Source organism: Dendronephthya gigantea, unplaced genomic scaffold (genome assembly GCF_004324835.1).
Source record: "Dendronephthya gigantea isolate DGI-Jeju-01 unplaced genomic scaffold, DenGig_1.0 000032F, whole genome shotgun sequence".
Lineage (NCBI taxonomy): Eukaryota > Metazoa > Cnidaria > Anthozoa > Malacalcyonacea > Nephtheidae > Dendronephthya > Dendronephthya gigantea.
In genome coordinates, this window is record NW_021163042.1 from 1,089,115 (window position 1) to 1,111,816 (window position 22,702).

At 35.8% G+C, this 22,702-nt stretch overlaps 2 protein-coding genes across 2 annotated transcripts; both read right to left on the reverse strand.

The window, feature by feature from the left end:
• Nucleotides 1-318: 318 nt before the first annotated feature.
• On the reverse strand, nucleotides 319-13,789 carry LOC114524712 (kinesin-like protein KIF16B). The gene is made up of 17 exons (XM_028545873.1): nucleotides 13,488-13,789; nucleotides 13,348-13,389; nucleotides 11,346-11,554; nucleotides 10,653-10,744; nucleotides 10,205-10,310; nucleotides 9,931-10,000; nucleotides 9,544-9,630; nucleotides 8,547-8,699; nucleotides 7,501-7,659; nucleotides 7,015-7,083; nucleotides 6,690-6,800; nucleotides 6,440-6,563; nucleotides 5,379-5,451; nucleotides 4,282-4,391; nucleotides 3,768-3,890; nucleotides 1,801-3,380; nucleotides 319-1,658 (listed from the first exon to the last, which is right to left on the reverse strand). Exons 1-17 carry the CDS (start codon nucleotides 13,638-13,640, stop codon nucleotides 1,221-1,223), a joined length of 3,699 nt encoding a protein of 1,232 aa, XP_028401674.1. The 5' UTR covers nucleotides 13,641-13,789; the 3' UTR covers nucleotides 319-1,220.
• Nucleotides 13,790-14,541: 752 nt separating this feature from the next.
• On the reverse strand, nucleotides 14,542-22,688 carry LOC114524938 (coiled-coil domain-containing protein 22 homolog). The gene is made up of 18 exons (XM_028546174.1): nucleotides 22,558-22,688; nucleotides 21,604-21,775; nucleotides 21,264-21,396; nucleotides 20,902-21,035; nucleotides 20,447-20,531; nucleotides 20,158-20,330; nucleotides 19,655-19,790; nucleotides 19,077-19,150; nucleotides 18,905-18,976; nucleotides 18,482-18,601; nucleotides 18,281-18,400; nucleotides 18,009-18,125; nucleotides 17,666-17,767; nucleotides 16,892-16,999; nucleotides 15,829-15,924; nucleotides 15,309-15,368; nucleotides 15,050-15,124; nucleotides 14,542-14,687 (listed from the first exon to the last, which is right to left on the reverse strand). Exons 1-18 carry the CDS (start codon nucleotides 22,605-22,607, stop codon nucleotides 14,574-14,576), a joined length of 1,941 nt encoding a protein of 646 aa, XP_028401975.1. The 5' UTR covers nucleotides 22,608-22,688; the 3' UTR covers nucleotides 14,542-14,573.
• Nucleotides 22,689-22,702: the final 14 nt, after the last annotated feature.

Sequence of the window (22,702 nt, forward strand, 5' to 3'; positions counted from 1 at the left end):
TGATTGGCAATCACCAAATAGATCTTTTTATGCCTTCAGGACAACATATTTTTACTCTTGATCTAATTGCATCTTTTAAACAAAAATAAATAAGCACAAGAGAAGTTCAACATGTGAAACAGACAGTGATTTCTTAAGATGTCAACATTTTTGCATAAGTGTAACAAAATACTAATATGATCCTCCAGAACATGAAACAGATTTGTAATATCACTACTGATTTGAAAGTCATGTAAAAAAAGATGAATCTATTAAATGCAAGGGAAGAAAACTTGGAACACATCACTGGATGAGACTAATCTGATTAAATTAGAATTTCTAATTTTTAACACCACCCATAATCTTACATAACAAATATATTTGTACAAAAGGTTGTATATATTCTAAATATAATTTATATGCTATAATATAATAGCTATATTTATACTGCACATGCATTTTATGCCTGTGGCTTAGAAACTTTTAGTTCTACACTCACACTATACATACACATAACTAAGCCTGGTCTTGTTCAGTTTCTGGATTTTGTCGTAATCCAAATATAAAAAATGTCATTCACCTTTTTCTCTTCCACCTAATCAACTTAAGCAACTATAACTATGCGAAACTGCATTGTTTTGGGGTGGCATAAGCATACAAACAAGCTAGATTCCAGCAACTAATATATGATTTAACTTTGAGCCTTTTATATCTTGTAATTTTCCATAATATAATAATCATTTCTTGAGAGTAAATGGAAATCACGCACAAACTGATCGGTCTGAGAGGGCGCGCGGGACGGAACAGACTACCGCACATTGGTATAAACATGCGTTAACAAATTAGTCTGTGTTGGGAACACCGTGACATAACATACAATGTACAATACAGCTATGTCCAGCATGAAAGAACTGTGAATTTTTTATTAAAAATTGGATATTTTGTTGGAAATCAGGATGACTCCTTTTCAACTGGTTCCTTTTTATTAAAGACTATATCGATCCTAAAAACATGCGTCTCTTCTCGAATAAGGCCCTATAATCCCTATGATATAGAAATATACACCGGCCGTACCTGCGTGCCGACTTCATTACATATAAATAGTACCTTACATACGGAGGAGAGAATCCTCCTGTTTGGTAAACATAGGCTTGCAGTTTTTAACCCACTAGTTCTTTTATGCAGGGAGGGTTTCAATGGATATATGTATTTGTACTTATGTATAAAGAGCAAACAATAAATTAGTTGTTTAACATAGCAGTCCCTTCACGACCTGTTAGTAAAACATCAATCCAGATACTCATTGCTAGAGCATTATCGGCAGCCAGTGTGTATGTCTTTAGAGGTGTTTTCACACAGAACGAAGATTTTCCCTGGTTGCTTTTAGTCTCGCCGTCATGATCGACATACACTTCTTGAATGGCTTGAAAATAAATAATCGCACGAGGTTCCTTCTTGCTTTGATCTTTGTAATAAACTAACGCTTTCATCCTACGATCAAAAACAAACCATCTCTTCTTCCACGAAATCTTGATCTTCCCGCCTTTTTTCTCTAAGTAGCCACGGCAACATAATGGCGTGACATTCACACTTGGGCAGTTATCAAGAACGTGACCAGTAGAAAGGAGATGACGCACTAAATCAAGGTCAACAACTGACAACCGACCATCGCCATGAACCTGAAGAAATATATAAGGTTAAAATCTATTTATTTAAAGACTGCTTCTTTGAAACTTTCATATTTGATAAACCTTAAAAAAGCTAAACCATTAAACATGAGTTATTGTTAAGGAACACAACAATATAAGGCATTATATTTACCGAAGATGGCGGTCTTCCGTTTCCTATAACTACCACTTCTCTTCCCTCCAACTCCTTCTCACTTTCCTCTCTCCTTTTACGCTCTTCCTCGAGTTCAGTTTCTAAATCCTTGATCTTCTGCTGATACTCCAGATCCTTTTCATTCAAAGTTACCATTTCTTGTTCCTTCAGCAACAAGCGTTCTTCTTGTTCCCGAACTCGTTCAAACTGCTGTCGTAACTTCTCGCGCTCCACCTCGAGTTCATCCGACTCGGTTGATTTCTTACCAGTTGAACCGACTTCTTCTGAAGAATTCGTACGTTTTGACGAGGCAACACTGCCTGTTGGCGACTGACGGCCAAGAGAGGAGGCTGAAGACATAGTCCGTAGCATTTCCTGACGAAATTTTTCAAACTCTTCTTGTTTTTCTTTTTCAAGCTGATCTCGCATAGAATGTTTTTCTTCTTCGGCTCGGAGTAGAAGCTCTTTATATTTCTTTTCAATGTTTGTAAGACGGACTTTATCACGCACCATTTGTTCTTGTTGTCTTTGCCTGTCAAGTTGCAATTTCTTTCTCTCCTCTTCGACACTTCGTAGCGCGGAAGTATGCTCTCTCTTTACTTCCTCTAACTTTAACTTCTCCATTTCTAGTTTCCGTTTTTCTTCCTGCCGTTCGCACTCGTAATGAGCTTCAATAAGTTTACGCTCGCGCTCCATTTGCTCAGCGGCTTCACGTTGTTTTAGTTCCAGTTCCTCAAGCATAAGCTGTTCTGTCTCGAAAAATTCAAATTCAAGCTGGCGTTCTTTTTCCATCTTCTCTTGTGTTGTCAACATCGACTGTTCCAAACCAACCAACTGCTCATTGTACTTATTTTGTAGGTCAGCCAAACGTCGTTTTTCTGCTTCGATTTCTTGTTTTCCGGTCTCTCGTTCTTGAAAAGCTTTTTCAATAATTTCCAACCTTTCCTTTTCTAATTCTTCAAGTTTTGCTTTCTCTTCTTCTAACATTTTAATATCTCTTTGGCGCTCCTCTTGTAGACTGATTCTTTCCATTTCGACTTGCGCTAAAGCAATCTGCTGTTGTTTTGCTAGCTCACCAATTCTGTCTCTTTCCGCATTTATCTTCGCTAACTCAAGATCCCTCGTTTCATGCAATTTAACAATTTGATCTTCGAGATCTTTTTCCAACAATTTCACTCTTTCCGCCTGCAGCAGTTGGATTTTATTTAGCTTTTCTTCTTCATCTTCAAAATAGCGTCCGTTAACCTGAGGTATACCACTCTCATGTTCGTTGTGCTTTCCTTCTAAGATCAGAAGTTTATCTTCTTCCCGTTTGACATTTTTCAACTCGTCTCTTTGCTCTTCCAATTCTTGAATTTGGGCAGTTATTCGTGTTTTAAATTTATCTGCTTCCTCCCTCTGTAGCCGTTCCAGATTACGTAGTCTGTTGCTTTCTTCTTGTAATTGTTTTTTCTCGTACTCCAAATGAGTGAGTACTTCATTATGTTGCTTTTCTCTTTCCAACAGTCGCATATTTTCTTCCTTCAGTCGATCTCTTTCCTGCTGCTCTCTTTTACGTTGTTCAATGGCGAGATCCACCTCTGCAACAATATATGAAAGATGTAAGACAATATTATGATTCGACAAATTTAAAAAAGGATGACATTAATCAAGATTTTAACATGAAATTTGTAGGTTAGTTTAACGAAAAACCAATGGAAGTGTCCGAAGGACCAATTTTCGCGCGAAAATACTGTTATAAATTTTACTGGATGATTATCTAATAGAATAAAATAACAGAATTTACCTTTCTACACCCTTTAATGTGTATTTGTTAAAAAATTTGTTAAAACATTTTCGTGCGAGTTCGCCTAACGAAGAAGGCCTAAGTGGACAGCAGCCTAAGTAATTTACTCGTGGGGTGGGATATCCCCGAACGACGAACACCCAATTTCTCAGTCTTGTAAACTAACTTGATCGTTACTTACCGGGATAGTATTTGTCGGGCATAACCGAGAACCTGTTTCCTGGATTGTTTTCACGAATTCGCTTCGCTTCTCTGGGATGATTGAAGCGAAAGTAGTTCGACTTTCCAAGACAAACCATGCAACCTGAAATATTTGGCATAACAATACGATTAGGCAAATGGAAAAAATAATGCGTAAATTGTAAGAGTCATAGTTTTCACGTAAACCCGCAACACTTATGGATTTTCTTTCCAAATTTGCACCAATATTAATGAGGCTTAATGACATACATGAAAAAGCCGTAAATGCTATAATAAAATCTAATTTTAGGTTTAAATAATGGATGGGTCATTCTAAAATCGATACAAACAGTCGGACAATCATAGTTGGGCGATGTTTCCAACAGTTATAAATCCTGGGTATTCCCTTCCCGGCCTTAATTTTCTTCTAATCTTAAAGAAAATATTGCAACACCAGGCTTTCACGCAATTTTCATGCAACACATGGATCGGTATTTACATCTCATATGACTTACCTTGAGGTAGTTTTGTTGGCTCGATAATAGAAACGCCGTCAAGGGAACACAGATTGCCTTTAGGATAAAACATTACTGTTTCGCCATCATATTCCACTAGACAGTGTTCTCTAAATAATATGGATCGATATAAAATTGTTGCTATGCCACATATCAACAGACATTTCTCATTTTAAACTGCTGGATAAAATATAATACACTGTCTAAATATTTCCCACGATATATTGGTTCATTATAGAAAAATTCGGTCCAGTTGTGGCATAAGGGGTTCCCCTATTAGTAAGCCTGGTTTCTATTTAGTTGGAAATGTCATGAACATGTCATTTTCACCATGTACATTGCACATGTTGTTAATCAAAATTTTAATAGCTGCGCAACTAATTACGCTTCTGGGATTTGCCCACTATTTTGTGCTTATTATGATGCACTGTACGTGGATTACCAGAAGCGCGTGATTAGTTGCACCGAAATTCTAAAGTTTGAATGTAGTGTAGAAACAATGCAATACGGCTTGATTGATTTTAAAGACTCTTCTTGCCGGACACCCTGTGCATTGTTCGATGCTATCGAAGCGTGTTATACATTATGTAGGTATTGATGATGATAATGAGTTTTTCAAAGTTCCACATAAATGAATGTACCAATCAAATGAAATGAATCAACCCTGGCAACACGTTGGAATGAACCAGGTCCGGTCTTATAAAATGTTTTAGAGAACTGAAGAGGTTGTTTAATTTCTAGGAGAAATTAATAGTGCCCAGGAAGTGTATAGTGTTAAGAACACTTACTTCAGACGAATTGTTCGTCTGGGCAAACTTGTTCAAAGGAAGATCGTTTAATGCCTCTTGTTCAAATACTCGTTCAGTTTCTTGCTACGAAAGGGAGGTAACACGACGTTCTACGTTTAAGCTCCAGTGTTTTACACTGATACAGCAATCACAACGTTATCAGTTATAGTATTTTTAACACCTGACGACTAAATTCATATCATGTTAATCGGGTGAAGACAATTTGAACACGTTTTCACTAGCAAGACCCATCACAGCCAAGATACGCATTAATTATGTCTCACTCTCTTTCACTTATTATTCACTCACCTTTCAATGCCTTTGCCATTTAATGCAATGTCAGGTTTAGAATCGCTGGTTGGCAAACCTATAACTGTTCTACCTGTTGAAATACGAGATAACATTTTATACATGGCTTACTTCGAATTGCAACGGAATTTCTCAACTGTCAGCATATACTTTAAGTGTTCAAGCTTATTTGCATCCAGCACAACTAACATTAGTCACGAGTGCATACGTGGAAAGAAACGAAGCATGCTTATTTAACAAAATACAGGGGGAGTAAAAAAAACCTGACACCTTTGAAATTCAAATTAGTCGCATAGCGGCTGTAATGTGGCAGAAGTTGCTTAAAATATTTCATAGGTATACGAAGCATATCATATTAATTAACCTAAAGCATAAAGTTTGTTCCCATTGGGAGTTAAAATGCATTCTAAGCTCTGTAAATACAAAAGAACAGTTTTATCAAATCGTTTTTGTTGATTGTACATGGGAATTGTCATATTCCAGCCATAAGTTCGCAGCTAATTTGAATTTCAAAGGTGTCAGGTTTTTTTTACTCACCCTGTACAGGGTTTTAATCTCTCCGAGAGCAATATATGGAGAGGTTTCGGCAGGCCTTCCAGGCAAACCTGACACTCATTAATCACTGGCAGTCGGAGATTTATTGCTGGTGGTCGGAGATTCATTGTTGGTGGTCGGTGACGAAGAGAATTTATACGAAGTAACAAAGCGCTTCATTCTTCATTCCAATGCCGGTGTCGCGTATAAGAACCAGGCTTACATAAAACCTGATTCACACCATAGCTCCTAAGAATCGGGGATCCATTGTATTACCTTCCGACAGACAGAACATTTTGCGCACCAGCGACCTCAGACAAAGAGAATCCTAGATTCTTTGGACAAGTGTGAACCAGGCTTTAAGCATGGTTTTCATATGTCGTAACTCATCGGCGATGGCTATTGTAGGTGGTCAGTGATGCGTAAAATCTTTCGTGTATCGAAGAAAATTATTTACTTCATTGATCACCGACATAGATCGTAGAAAATCGCCGATGAATTATGGGCCTAAGGCCCAGTTTTCCTACCTAGTTTGACAGGACACATTGTCACACCAACGCTCAACCTTCCTCCACCCAAAGTTATGAAATGTGGTTCATCAGTTTCAAATTTTAATCCTTGTCCCAACGCAGTCACCTCAAGAGCTTGTTCCTAAAGCAACACATTATTTATGCAAATATTTTTATAACAACATCATATATACTGTCAAGTCATCTATTAAAGTCGTAAATTTTCCCCCTAAAATTTCACTGTAAATGACAATACGCCTAATCTTACCTTGATAATTTCTTTTGCCTTGATCCATTTTTCCTCCCAAATTCCAGTGAGTCGCTTTATAAGTCGTTCATTATCTTTCATCTTTTTTTCTGACTTTACGTTCACACCTTCCTGTATGGTTAAAAAATCATATCGACAATGATATCATTGCATCTTTGAAAGCCAATTTCATTGCTTTTCTGGCGCAAAAAGTTATAACATTAAAAAATTGCGTTAACAACTTGCAACAAAAATTCCGCCGAAAGAAGAACGGCAGATATAGCAGTAGACCATTACCACCGCATGGCCACGGTAAAAAAACTTTAGTGGATCATCACATATATACCTTCTGCATTTGTGACCTTAATTCTTCAATTTCACCCTGAAGTTCTTTAATCAATTTCACATTCGCTTCCTGAAACCGATATGATTAATGATGAAAATAGTGCATCGATGCATCCTTCAGGTATTGCCAATGGGCATAACTAAAGGCCTGTGGTATCAGATCACAGGTTTAACCTGATTAGTCTTTCGTTATATGCAGTTTTTACCTCGCCAAGCCGGGATAACTCCCTCCATATAAACAAGCCTTAACTGTGTACACATCAACTACAATATACATGCAGGTACTATGTATAATACAGATACTGTAATTCGCCAAGAAAACGAAGGATTTCTCCGTGCTGACAAAAAGTTGGAACTTTGCAGGCAGTAAAGTTCGATTGATTATTAAACTGGCATTAACTTTTGATCGTGCACGTGTACAGACATTGGACATACAATTTGCATTGATAAAACTTTCGTGTCTGATATTGCGAAATTATTTGAATACCTCATTGACGGATGGTTTATTCATGATGTTCTTGGTATGGTTAGCATATCGCAATGTGCTGATAGTCTTGTTATAGTGGATGTCAGCTGGTGAGACTGTAGCTAACATTACCGTTTTACAATTGCCCCCAAGACAGTCTTTTAACAACAGAGTTAGAGCCTAAAAAAATAGCAAAACATTGCGATCATTTGAAATAGATGACTCATTTCTTTACTGCTATGACGAGCTCAGAGATAGAGAAACCTTGCAAGTAAAGCGTATATTGTCGTATTTGTCGTGAACATGTCGAGGTGGTTGATGATAGAATACTGATATGTTGAAGACAACAATGACAATTTAAATACAAAGAATAAAAACAAATTTCCATTTGAATTATTTCACATCGGTGAAAATGACTTGTTCACGACAATTAAACGATTAAATAAAGCCCTTACTATGCCGTAATAGATTCGTTCTGCTAAACTTGACGCTTACAAGACAGTTATTACGTGGTAATAACTTCTCCGAGTTAACGTTTCAAGAGCACACAGAAATTTTTAGTTTTGCGTTGTAGACAACGTACAAACAGCCTATATAAACTGTTGTTCGACCGTTCCTGTCACCGTTGGCGTCATGAATACGTCAGTTGACTCAGTTCACTACAAGTACTACTCTCTAGCTACTTCTGTACAAGTAATACACTCACAAATTATACCATTTTGGAAAACTTGTGATTAAGAAATCAAGATTTACCCAGAGACCGTTGTTGATTAATTCGTTACATAAATCGTCTTATTATATAGAAACAATATTTAAGTCTATATACTCGTAATATAGAAAGTAAAGTTGCACAAATCACATTATAAAATGAGGAGTATTTAACTAATTCAAAAACCTGCCGCAAATTAAAAAATCTGCAGCAGGGACTATTTCATCAAAATTCAGGTGTTACATATCGCAATGACGTTTATCTATTTTGAATTTACATTCGCATATGTTTATACTGAATTTCCTGACTGATTTTATCAGTGAGACACATAATATATGGATGAAAAGTATATACGCACCGATTCCTTATAGGGAATCTCGATATCAGCTTGTTCATTTTCATCAAGTTGTTTGTTTTTGCTTGCTAAGCACGAAATGACCTGACCAAATACTTGAAGTGATCTAGCAACTGCTATTTCATTGTCTTCATCTGGGGTAATTGTACGATCGTCCTGTGGTAAAACAAGTAGAAACCAAATATTACATGGTTATATTCTGAATATAGGGAATATTGACAACAGCTATCAATGTATATTCTAAATGTTGTTGAATCAAGAATATACTCCTGCGCTATCGCTATCGTTTCTCTCACGACTCACGAGGTTTCTGTTATCACAATAATGTCATAACTCCTAATCTAACTGAAATTTTAAAGCGAGAACATCAATGATTCAAGTCCTTTTCAATATCTGATTCTCTTTGACTTATTGTCCTTTACATGGGCGTGAAATTTTTCTCCCGCATAATTACAAAATTTTCTACCCTGGAATTATCTTGTCTCGAATCTGTCCATTACAGTTTCTTTGAATCAAATCTATAATTCCGGAAATGCAAACGACGGGCAATGATACGATAAGAAATTTTTAAAACTGAAAATCTGACTCAGGTAAAAAATGGCTAAAACAAAATTCAACATAATAAGACAAATTTGTTTTAGTGATACCTAACATAGCTTACATAGGTTACATTCATAATGTAACCGACTATACAAAGCGTCGAAATACTGCAATTACTGCAAACAAACACATCTGTATCATATTAGAAATCAGAAATCGGAATTTTTAATCCGTCTGCTGCGGTTTTTTATGTTATATTTTTCCGTCGTGCGTTCAGGCACGACGTTCAGCCGACATCTTTTTTTCTAATCGTAGATTAATTTAGGCTTGTTCCTGATTTCATCAGAATTACTCACTGCGTGCTTTACGTAAATATATGAGGACTGGAGATCAACAGACATCAGGATTTTAAATATTACATATTCGTACAGCATGTTGTTTTACTAGAGTTATTGCCCACCTTGGCATGGCGTCTGTCAGTTCCAGCTAGATCAACAAAGCTCAATGTACTGACTTTCTCTGAAGGAACACCGTCTATCATTTTAGCCTAAGATTATAAATGCATCTTTAAAAACTGGTTTGAAAATTAGAAACTGCATTCATTTGGTTAATAAAGGATTTTGAAATGACTTTAAGGGTTGCAGAAATAGTTTCAAAATTAGACTATTTTGGTTTCAAATTTATACCAGAGCTAATTCAACTAGAATAATTTCAACTAGTTTCATAAATATTGTGAAACGGATTTCTATTTAGACAATAGACACCTCCGTTTGAGCGCTAAATCTATACAGGTGTATCTGTATTATGAATGGCCAACTATTCGTTCTACAATTTGCATAAGATGTACCTGAGTAAATTGCATCATAAAGACAGTATGCGACCTTCTTGACAAGCCATCTGATGATTGTAAGGCAATCCTGCAAAGTTGGGAAAAAAACATGGAAACGAGGCCAATAGAACCAGCGCAGTGAACTCTAAGAGAAAAGTCGCTGTGCTAACTCGACGATCCACCATCGTCACGGATCGTAGCTTTTAAGCCCTAAACAAAACCCAGTTTTCCTACGAAATATTAGTGCATGACTGATGTTGCATTCTTATAGTGAACCTGTTTTCCTTCTTACCTGTTTTTCAAGCCTTTTTCTATCATTTTTATAATTTCTTCTGGATTGGTTACAATTTGTTTCGATAACTTTTCCACGTACGCTCCTCTATCAGGGTCATCACATACTATAGTTGAAAAATTAATGAAATCAATGAATTTCATAATTCTTTACAAATCGTTGCGGTTTATACGCACATCCGTGTTCGTTGTGCGTTGGAAAGTTACGGTTACGGTTTTTACCGGATGTGTGTCAACATTCTTAGAAAAAGATTAAGAAAGCGTTACTGCATCTTTTCTGCCTTACAAGGATGTTGCGATGTATTTAAAGTTAGACACAGTATAGTGTTACCACATATCTTCCATTGGCATTGGGATAATTCAGTCAAACGCCAGCATGATTCGCATTTATACCTTTCCCAATAATTTGACAGATCACGCTGTAAACTCTGAGAATGAACACAAAATACCTTTCAAGGAATTATTTCTTGTCATAACATTATTCTGGCTGTTATTCTTGGCTAACAAGTCATTTATACATTCGTTGTAAATCTCCAGAAAGCTAAAAAAGGACATTCACATTTTTTCCACATCATTCTTCGCAAAGCTGCAGCGAGAGTGCATGCTTTAAATATTTCATACATTCCAAAGGCAATGAGTACTTTCAGTTATTAACTAAACTTTGATAGAGGCAAGAATGTAGCTAATTATAAAGCATTCTGTCAGATGCTGTATAGTGTAGAAAATACCGATATTTATTTTTTTCTTGCAGTTCAAATTCATATTTTAGCGTTTCCTGCAATATGATTGGCTACGCAAGCGGTCCGTATGAGGCTGTACGGACCGTGCGAAATTTGAATGTACAGAGCCAACGCTAAAATATGAATTTTGAGACCTTGGGAAACATTTCCTATACGGATCTCCAATCTGGTGAATAACATATATGTATTGCTTTGCGATATTTTTATATATTTTTTATTACAGAATACATGCAGAAATTGGGTATCTGTTTGATCAGAAACTCAACGTTAACCTTCCAAAATTTGCGTCCACACCCTTATGGACTACTTATATGTAAATTACACTCAGCAAGTACACAGAATAGAAACAAGTTTGCATTAAGAATAAGTGGCGTTCTCGGCATTTGTACCGTACGTATGTACCTTATCTCTGCTCTGTAAGTCGTATCTGGGTCACTTGTTGAAGCTTTCCCAAAAAGTTCCTCACTCACATATTGTATTATTCCCCGGGTATTTTCATCTCCAAACATTGTATAGGTCTTTCCTGTTCCAATTTGTCCATACGTAAACACGCAACTGTTGTATCCTTCAAAAGCAGCTGATAAAACGTGTTCACCAAGTACAGAACAGACCTGTTTATGAAAAACGAATCATACTTTGAAATGTCAAATTAAATAAAATACCGTTATCTGCATGGCTTTAAATTTGTGAAAAATTAGAACAAAGCATATTTAAATTGAATAACTTGTAATGCTTTTTTTCATTATCTCATAAAGCCAAATCAGTCGATATTCCAAAACATTGTTCACGAAATCATAATCAACTCGTTCCCGTTGGAACCGATGTTGATGATGTGTTTTCCACTGGGCGGAACTTTGCGCGTGGAGCTGAATTTCCTTATAACTATAAACTAGTTTCTATAAGAGCTCACAAAACAAAATTGTTGGCGGAGTAATTAGCGGAGTAATTGGCGGAGTAACAGACTAGCAGCTAGAAAATATGTTACCATTTTAACTAAAATTTCCTTAAGGGATCAGGCTCAAGGCGGTTTTGTGATCCTGAGTGCATGTTTTTAATATACCTATACCTCTTAGTTGTTCGAATTTTGTAAAATATTGAGTGGTACGACACGCAAAATTTATATTTGCCTTTGTTTTTTTGAGTTAAAGAAGGGCCCTTTTAAACAAAAGGAATGTGATTGATTGAACCATTGGTCTGATACTCTGATTTATCTTTATGCCATTATCTTAGTTCAAAATCCTTTCATATAACTATTGTCATTTATCCCATAAGCATTGAATTCTATTCTCTTAGGGTGTGTATATTTTCCTATGCCTTCCCCATGCATTGTAAAAAGTATGGAGAAATGGAAAGGTCTGTTTTCAGGGTAATGGATCATAACCAAGGATTCTCAGTTACAGTTGCAAATGATGTACCTTATTAAATATTCTTATTCAATTTAGAAACACAACTGGCTGTTCTTGTAGTTTTCTTGTGCGGGGAGAAGGACCCTTCTTATAGATTTTAGGGGTACTTCATGTCTCGAGCACATGATAGGAGAGTCCCTAGGTGTAACTCAATGTAAAAATAAAAATATCAGGCAATGTTGGCACTTTTCGATGCACTCTTTATTTTTAAATGAAAGAATTAGGTGGCTATAGGCCACCCATCCCATCCACTCCCCTCCAGTCCCTGTTTATATAATTAGAATAATCTCATTGTTGGCAATCAGATAAATTGTAATGAGTCACAAGAATGATTGAGGAAAACACACTATTCCTGTAATCACAGTTAATAGAAATGCTGTAATGAATTCCAAAAAGGACAAAACTTCTATTTAATATACTGTATACAATAGAATATTTTTTCCTTCCTGAGTTAAGAAATACAGGATAATATGTCTTTGATACTATTGTGATTTGTGACATTAGCATGTCAATAAAATATCAAATGCAATATTTGCCTACATAACGTAAGCACGAGCCTTTTATGATCATGTTTACCCCAATATCGATAATTTCAACAGATCTCTAAAGAGACAGTTCACAAACATTTACATACGTCAATTTGAACACATGCTACAAGTACGGTTGGATGATCAGTATTCATAGTATTTCCTTTCTCACTTAGAGTATTTTAATTTGAAAATTCAAATTCATACAGCATTGCATGGCAATTTACTAGAGCTTTAGTTTTACAGCCTCAGCATAGCATCTTTGCCTGTTCTTCTGCTCAAATATTTTATAATGAATACGGTATTTCATAATATAATGCTGTATAACATCCCCTACTGTTTGAAAACATTCAGCTTATTATTATTAATATACACTTTATATGTTGAGAAATAAACCTAGTCGTGCTACGGTAATTATAACGATAAGACCATTTTAAAGAAAAGAAATGACACATAAACAATGTGGCTAACCTGATTTTGAGAATGGCAGGGGTCATCATCATTGGAAATGAACTATAAAAAACCAAGACGTATGTTTAATAGATGAAAGTACTAACACATGGAGTAGACAAACGACTCATATAAAGATTGATTTCTAGACATATACTTACGACTTCGTCGAATGAAAAGGTCTTTGCGCGTTCGGATTCGGGATTTTTGACAATCACTTGTGAATTCTCCGCTCTTATCACAACGCCACAATTTTGTGATACTTCTATCCCGTTCAAAGGGCGTACCCGCACCGCTACTCTCACCGATGACATTTTTATGAGCAGAAAATCAATATTATGCAAATGTTTCCTACCCGAAATTTATGAGCGCGAATGCTTAGTCACGCACTTAAAACCTTTTCCTATGTTATACGAAGCTTCGCGTCTCAAAATAACTTTTACACTTGTACTCGGTATGCCGATAAATGATATCATAAGAGGCAAGTAATAAATATTGCATTTCACAAGTAATTCCAAACATTTGAAATCTGATATAGGCTATGGTTGTTCTACCGGAAAGGTGTGTGAAAGAAACGTAATAATAATTTTGACCTCGATTTTGACTAGGATTCTTACTATATACATCTAAATAAACACTACATAAATTTTTATTTACTCAAAACCTTAATTTACAATCACCATAAATGACAAGGACAAACAATTCGCATTTTACCAATTTTACCTAGCCAGCAAGCCTTAGGACGACACAGTTATTCCCCCTCAAACGTATTAGCCCCCATCGTATAAGGGTCATTGATTTTTATGGGGGGTGCAATGTTGCACGATACATAATCCGTACGCCATACATAGACATATTACTTTTAGAGCAATTGACATTTAACCGTTGTTTTAATTTTGCTTTGTATCCTTAATTTCCTACGATTGACATTTATTTTCAACTTTATTAATTATAACTATATTTCTTTTTTATCCACTGAACTCTTGCAAGAGACGCCAGGCCTTCCGCCATTGTGGGCGGTAACAAAAAATTAACTGCAACATTTTGTATTAGACTCCAGAAAAGTCCTAAGAATCTAAGGGTTTTTAGCGGTCGGTTGAACCACAAAAGAGTAAAGATGGACAAGTACACTCAATACGTCATATTGCAAGAGTCGTCATGCCGACAGTAAAGCTACCCACAAATCACGTTTTGTATCTTAACGGCTGATTGACATTATTAGGTATTAAGTAACTATTTATTTGTCCCTATTGAGACTTCAACTTTTTCACTAACACTGTATTTTCGTCTTTCATTATCTTATAGTCTTTGGTAATTTTCTCAAGATTTGATGCCGTATCTTTTTCATGTTCCATATCAATCTGAAACAAAATTAGGTATAATAAACCTTATAGACATGCAGTATACTACCATAGCCTATACCAATGTAGCTTGACAGGATTACAAATTGAAAACAAGTTGTTCAAAAATGATTTTCATGGTTTATTATAGTAGCAAAGAATTTTCTAATGCAGTTCGTGATAATCGCATGCATATTTTGTTACACCATAGACTATATCAAGCTATTCATGGCGTTTCAATAATTATATAGATTCAGATTAGAGTTATTAAAACGCTAAGGCGCCTGTCGATTTTTTCTAAGGTGTCTGTCATTTATGATAATACATGCAGTAACTGTAGCATCTACCTAATAGGTTTCCTGGAAATAACAAGAAGTATATACCTGTTCTTCTAAGTCTCTGATCTCTCTCATAATCACTCCAGTTTCTTCCACACATTGCACAAGTTCTTCACAATTCTAAATGGTGAATATATGTTATACAGTAAGCAAGATTCTTGCTAATAAAATGTCCACTTAAATAAATGATGCAACTGCGAAAATTTCAGCTAATTCATGATGATGACAAGTTGACCATTTTCTAAGGAAAACTAAATTTGACACGCGAGTGTCGCCTTATGAACAACAAGTTTATGTTACTTACCTCGTGCAAACTGGCCAAGTAGCGGTATGCTTTTCGGCAAGCCTCGTCCTTTTTAGCATCCTGCAGAGAAATGATTCAAATACACCAGGTAATTCTCAGATTTCTAAACACGGGAGTAATATGGTAATCTAATCCTAAAGGTTATAGAGCAGCCTTGCCCCAAACAACTTTCTTACATATAACAGGCAACACTAGAGACCTGTACATATAGATCAGTGGCTAAGCTCAGCTTAATCTTGCATGCAAACTCATCGTGACGTCATTGGGGAATAGATGTGGAACGTTTTCCAATGCATGCCCGGCACAAGTATTCTGAGAGTCTGCTGAGAGGCTACCAAAAAGTTGTAAACCTCATGCATTGCCACAACCTAATCTGTATTTAATGTTTGTTTGCTCTTAAAAACCTGTATTTAATTTCAATTGCAATTCACAATAGTGGATGGAACAACCGAGGTATAAAGGCAAAATATTGTGAGATAACCGATCACTATTAGGCAATTGTATTACGACAATCGTTTACCTTAAAAATGAGTTCATCTGTAACTTTAAACGTACGACTGAGCTTTCCAGAAAGTTGATTGATATCTTTTTGAACACTTCGAGTGTCTACTAATATCTACATCGCAAAACAGAAACCACTATAAAGTTTATTTATTTTAAGAAAAGTTGAAGCCGAACTTTTGAGTACGATGTCACAAAAAATGTCGTCAATCGTCATGTCATACAAACACATAATTGCCAAGTAAATGTATACGTAAGACGAAGTTGTGGAATCGACATGTGCTGTACGCACGTGGCTTGCAGCAGTTAAGTTATTCTGGTTACGTAAATGAACTTCAAAAGTAAGAAGGCTTTTCTCTAAAGGGCTTGTCATACGTGCGTGCATGTAAGTACCTAATTAAAAATTGAATCTTTACAAATTTTATCTTAGTGTTGAAATCCTAAACAAATACGCATTACATGATGCAGAAAATGAAACTCTGCGTCTCTGACATTACTTATTAGTTACATATTTAACGAGTAAAGTTTATCAACTTTTTCGGTGCTTTTAGGACTTTAGGTATAGTAAGAATTTAGCGTTATCAAACGCAGCCTTCGGCTTCTAACGATAAACCTCGGGTTGATAATTCTTAATTTATACCATGTTCAACCGCATTTTATAATTATTAGATGTTGTGAAATAAAACGTTGAAATTGTTGAATAATATTCTTGCAAACCAACGTCATGACTGACGCAATTCGTTGGATAATGAATGGATCAAAATTCAGTATCTTTGTTATTGCACGAGTTTCGATGATGAGTTTACGGATGTTATTTGCAAATAAACCTTATGCATGATCACATAATAAGCCGTGACACCTGCAGGGAATTCTGGTCTTAGTAGTCACGGCGAGAAATTTTGAAGTTTGAATTTTTCGCCGTGACTTCTAAAACCAGAATTCCCTGCATGCGCTACGGCTTGATATACGTCATTATGCATAAGGTCTATTAAAATCACTATAATTTTTTAAACATGTATATAACGTAAACTATTGTACTACAATACAACTATAGTCTACAACATAAATGCAATAATGTATACCTTGTCAATATCATTTTTCTGCCTCTTAATATTTTCAATAATTTCCAGGATTCTTTTCGTGTAAGCAGATCTATTAACATCTTTAACCATATTCTGATATTCAGTAACCTGTACGAAAAGTATTGCAAAGTTTGCAAAATGCTTCCACAGAGAGTTTAAATGTCACATTCATTTCATAGATATACAGGCTTCATTATGCACGCTGATAACTCTACTGACAACAATCACTTACAATCCACGCGTGCATGATATATCTACGCAAGCAATATCTAGTTTTAAAATATTTTACCAACAAGTACGATCGTACTATAGTGGACCAGGAACTGCGTAACCGAGTTTAATTTCTGAACTGCATTGTATTTATAACAATGGAGAGGACAATGTATATCTAATCGTTTGCGTTTACTTATATATAGGCTGAATATTAATGATATGTATATATTATTTGCTGCAAATATATCAAGAATTGCTAGTAACTTGCTTCAAAGGTCAAAAGTAAAAATTCGAACTCCGTCAATCGATGCGGAATATTGCTTAGAATAATTGTACCAAGTTTCATTCCGATCAAACAAGTAATGCTAGAGCCTTAGGGTTTTTTTAAAGAGCGTCGCCCCCTAACAACAACAACAACAACAACAACAACAACAACAACAACAACAAAAACAAAAACAACAACAACAACAACAACAAGATTAGCAGCGGTTAGGGACCAGTTCCTGGTCCAAAAATCTGACAAATGCATGGACAAATTTTATTCTAATTACTACTTCTTACCAAGTCTTTCAAAAGATCATCCCTATTGCGAACTTCCTCTACGGTCTCTTTCATTTTCTCACGGAGATCACGAATTTGTTCGATCTTCTTCTGAGCTTCACTCTAGAAATTTAACCATGATGTACTTAGGAAACGAAACGTCCGACACAGCTTATCAGTGAAAAAGTAGAGTCATAGGAGGATACTTGAGTATACTGAACAATTCTACGCTTGCACAAAATTCTACTCTATATAATTCCCATATGCAGTATGAACATTTTCCCTCCCCCTTTTTTTACAATTTTAACTTTAAATTCACCTCTCACATGCAAAATGTCCTGAAATACAAAACCTTAAAACTCACCAGTCTGGTGCTATTCAAGGCTTTCACTTCTCGATATTGCTCGATCAATGGTTTACGATGTCCTTCCCATTGTTTTGCGAGGGTCAACAATCTCGCAGAACTGTTATCAACGACCGTCTAAGGCATTCAAGTACAATCAAGTGACTCATTTACAAAGTCAGTTTACGGTCAAAGAAGGCATAGTCTTAACAATATTGACTCCAAACCAAATCCAAACCAAATTTCGAAGCACAGTCAATAATCATAGCAATCGATAAATGCCTTTTACGAACCTCCAGTTTGGCGATGTTGTTCGCAGCATCAGGTAGTAAATCTGCAGTTCTTTTCTTCACTTTGTAAGCATCTTCTTCTTCTTTGTTTTTCCTTTGCAGTAATTCCGTTTGTTCGTGAGCCTAGAACAAATATTTTCTTTCAGACAAGTTCGTGCAAAATCTCTCAGGCTCAGCAAATTCAGCTGTCTTTCTTACACAGACCTGTTGAATAGTTGCAGTAAACTTTCTCATATCAATCTCCATTCCTTCGAGGCGACTCGTTAGCTCTGTTAAACGGCCTTGCATAGTGTCAATCTCTTCTTTTCTTCGCGCTTGAATTTCCTGTATTTTATTTAAAATGCATTGTGAACTGTGTATAATGAGGCCCACCATAGACAATCCAGAAGACAATCCTGTCTTCTTCTATGGGCCCACGTAACAGAATAGTAACTGCAACGGAATATCCACGAGCGCGATACCTATAGTTTCCAGCAGTTTTGATAACAATAAGTTATTTTTCACAAGACCTCTGCTTATACCGGACGCTGAGACATGCAGTCGTTTTAAAACACTCTTGTATTCTTCTTACTTCTATCGTATAAAATGGGATTATTGAGAGCTAAGAAATCTTTTCTTAAAATTCACCTCTTCAGTGTCAATTTTTGATCCGGCATTTTCAGCTATTGCTGCCACGGCTGCCAACTCCTTTTCATCGTCCTGCAAGAAACAACCAAAACGATGAGACAGTAAGCGGTAACTGACTATTATATACGTTAAATATACAAGTGGTTGCAAATGGTCACTGTTCCTCACTTACTTGAGTAAACTGAAGCTTCTCGGACCGTGTGAATCTTGAGCCCACATTTTCCTGACCAGCATTAACATTTCGTGCTACACAAGGAAGTGGAAAAGTGGAATTACAACATGCAGGGTAATGTAACAAGCTGTAAGCTCGGGGGCCGGTTGTATCAAGCCCGTTTAGCTTAAACGGTGGTTAAGTTTAAAACAGAAAGCAAGTCTCTATCGTTTCATTCAAGAAGCGAACTAACCTTAATACAAAGATACTCGTTACAACTACATATTCAGTGAATAATATTCAAGTTGGCTCATTCAAGAGAGATGTAAGAGTGTTATCTAAACTTGACTTATCCACCGTTTAAGCTAACGGGCTTGATACAACCGGCCCCAGAAAATTAGGAATAATAACATGCGCGACAATTTTCATCTTATGGTGCAAATGAAGAAAGAATCTACTTGATCACACAAGTAAACAATCCATGAATAGTTACTTATTACCAGCCTTAAATACGAGGAATCAAGATTGTATTATATTCAGTAATCGTCTATCATGGGATGAGAGATGCGCGGTTAGCTGTTCGTAGGTTAATTGCCTACCAGAGATTTCTCGGATCATATCATTGAAGTCTTGTTTATTTAATTTAGAACTTTCAACGTTCGCCTTTTGAACTTCAGCTTGAATATTTTTTGCTAATTTCTTCAAAAGTCTTTCCTGCTTCTGTCTTTTGTACTCCTAAAAAGGGTAATTGTATGGTTTTCACAGTTTGTATGAAAACAATTGATAAACCCAGTAACATGTATTTATGCATGTTCTATCTTGCATTTAGGTTCTGTCAAAACAACCAAAGTTTCTTCATTCAACACATAATATCTTGTAATTCTTGTTTAAAACATGTGTTGCTATGCAGTATATGGTAGTTTACAGAAAAAAAAGCATGTCATTCACAAAAGCAAGCGCGATTCTAAATGCTTCTTCAATTTTCTTATTATTTTTAGTTGAGCAATCTAGACGGTGGACACATAATTATCCATATAGAAATCCGGAATTAAGTACTCTGTAAGGCAACAAGCAGTTAAGATCGTCATTATCAAGTCTGTACCTCAGGGGTGAGACGTGACGCTAGACCACTGTGGTTCCACTCATTTTCCCATTCCATATCACGTGAAACTTTGAGAGAGTTTGCCTCCAAAATAGAATCAGAAATGTTTTGCTTTGCAGAAGGTTGGGAGGTAATCAAAGGCATCGCTAAGGAATCATAGTACTGCTTTGTATCTAAAAAACAAGAAAAATATTTGTTTTGATGCCTGAACTCATACATAAATACTGTATAAGTAACTTTATAATATTCACACCCTAATAAGACAAGCAGGAAACTGTTCTGTCAATACCTTTAGGAATTTTGCGTGTGAGGTCACCAAGTCCTTTCGGGTACTTCAGCGGAGATGAACGGAAACGATGAACACCTTTCACACCCTGCAAGTAAAGAAAATGAATAAAGAACTAATGACATGCGGAGGAGAATGAAGCCAATGAACGGATTTCCAACATTTTCTTTTTAATATCACATAATTATATATGTTGAACTGGGGTTATATAACTGAAGTTTACTATGTATCTTATCTTAAGTCTCCTACTCACACATTACTTTCTCTCGAAATACTTTCGATTTTAATACCGCAATCTTATTGCCAGGTACATTTCTTAACACATGCATTTAGGCAGTTGTTGCGGTCTAGTTGTTTAAACTCATACTCAACTACCCTTACTAGAGGGATGACTAATGAGAATTTTTCATTGATGATAAGCATTTGTAATGATAATAAGCATTTTTAGTGTCACGCACAACTCTATGCCAGGTCTGACCATCCTTCCCACTCCAACAGATACCACTACGCTTGCAAAACGGAGGTATCCATGTTCCAGCTAAAATCTTAGACAATTCACTTGCTATTCTTCTATTCAGCAGGATTGCACCACCTTTGATGAAATGAAGATTACAATAAGATACACTTACAGTTGAAAAACTCAGTGCACATTAACTACATATTTCATGAACTATAGTACAGAATGAAGAAGTATAGTAGCTGAAATTGTTGATGGTAGCATTATAGAAAAAATGTAAAATTTGTATCCTACCCATTTATAATTGTATATTTTTGTACATTTGTAAGCACAAGACACAAGAAATATAGCAGTACTTCATACCCATTGGTTCATCTGCTGCTTCTGCACTCTCTTTTGGCAGACGTTCAACCAAAAACATAAATAAAGTTCTAATGTCTCCTTCAGTAGGATACAGAAATGTTTGATACCCAATGACACCATTAAAACCAAGATCCTGTAAAATTCAATAATAATAAATATGTATATCTGCTGTAACAAAGAAACATCTCATAATTTTAACATTGGTTATAATTGCATATCAGTACAGCATGACTAATAACAACTAAATTATGAGATTTCTATGTTTTGAGGTGTCAATTTTAAATATTAATATTTTCAAACAATAACTATACAAAAATATAGTTTGGCAAAAATTCAATACCTGACAGGCTTGAGCTAAACCTGTGCCCAAACGAAATCTTGCTGACATACTGGGCGGGAGGGTTCTTGAAAACTGATTAGCATCATTGATAACACGTAGACACATTGATGTGGCCTCAATTACATTGTCAGTAGTGAATTCCTTCAAACTTGATATTGACTCATTCAAATTGCTTAAAATTAGAGATGATCATGTATTATAATACATAACTGTTGTCTACACTATTTATTTATAGTTGGGTTTGTCACATGACAGGTTTACCACTTGCTCTTAATATTACAGTAGGTAAAAGGTCATTGATGGAGCACATAGGTGAAGGTAAAATGGTACTGTAATAAGTTCTAATGTAAAAAGTGCAATTACTAATTCATAATAATAGATCATTATTAAACCGAATTATTTGCTTGCATGCTCGCATCTACTCACAGTAATCTATCAAAAGAATCATGTAGCAATGTTTGCATCATTACACAGATCTACACAGGCCGGTAGTTTGGCAACTACTTTCAAATTTAGATGCCTTGCCACTTGGAATTTCTTGGCCTTTTCAGTTTTAATATATTTAAAAGGCCTAGTAAGATGTGAGCTATGTGCTGCTACCACATGTTTTCAGGACCCACTCTGCCCTGCAAAGAAAACATGTTGGGCCCATAAAAGTGCAGGGCTTATGGCATAAGCCACTTTAGCCATATGGTGAATTCAGCACTGGATTTCCCTAAAATCCAGGGAAGGTATATCATAATCATTTTGATAATTATCTTATGCAAACTCCATTGCTTTGTTTACAATAAGGTTTTAATTTCTTTCTTTATTATTTTTTCTAATTGGCATGGAAATGTTTCCTCTGAATTTTTTAACTAGGGTGGTGATCCTATTTCCGAAATATATATGGTTTACATACGCTTTGTACACCATACCAAGTGAACTTTCCTAAATAAATACTGAAATAATTACCATCCAATCTGTCGTAAAGTGTGAATGATTATATTATCGACTTCCTCCATGACGTTATGACATCCAATTTTTTCAACAAAGGACTTTTTACTTTAAAAATTACAGATATTAAAACTGGACAATCCCCGAATAAAGTTTTACTTTT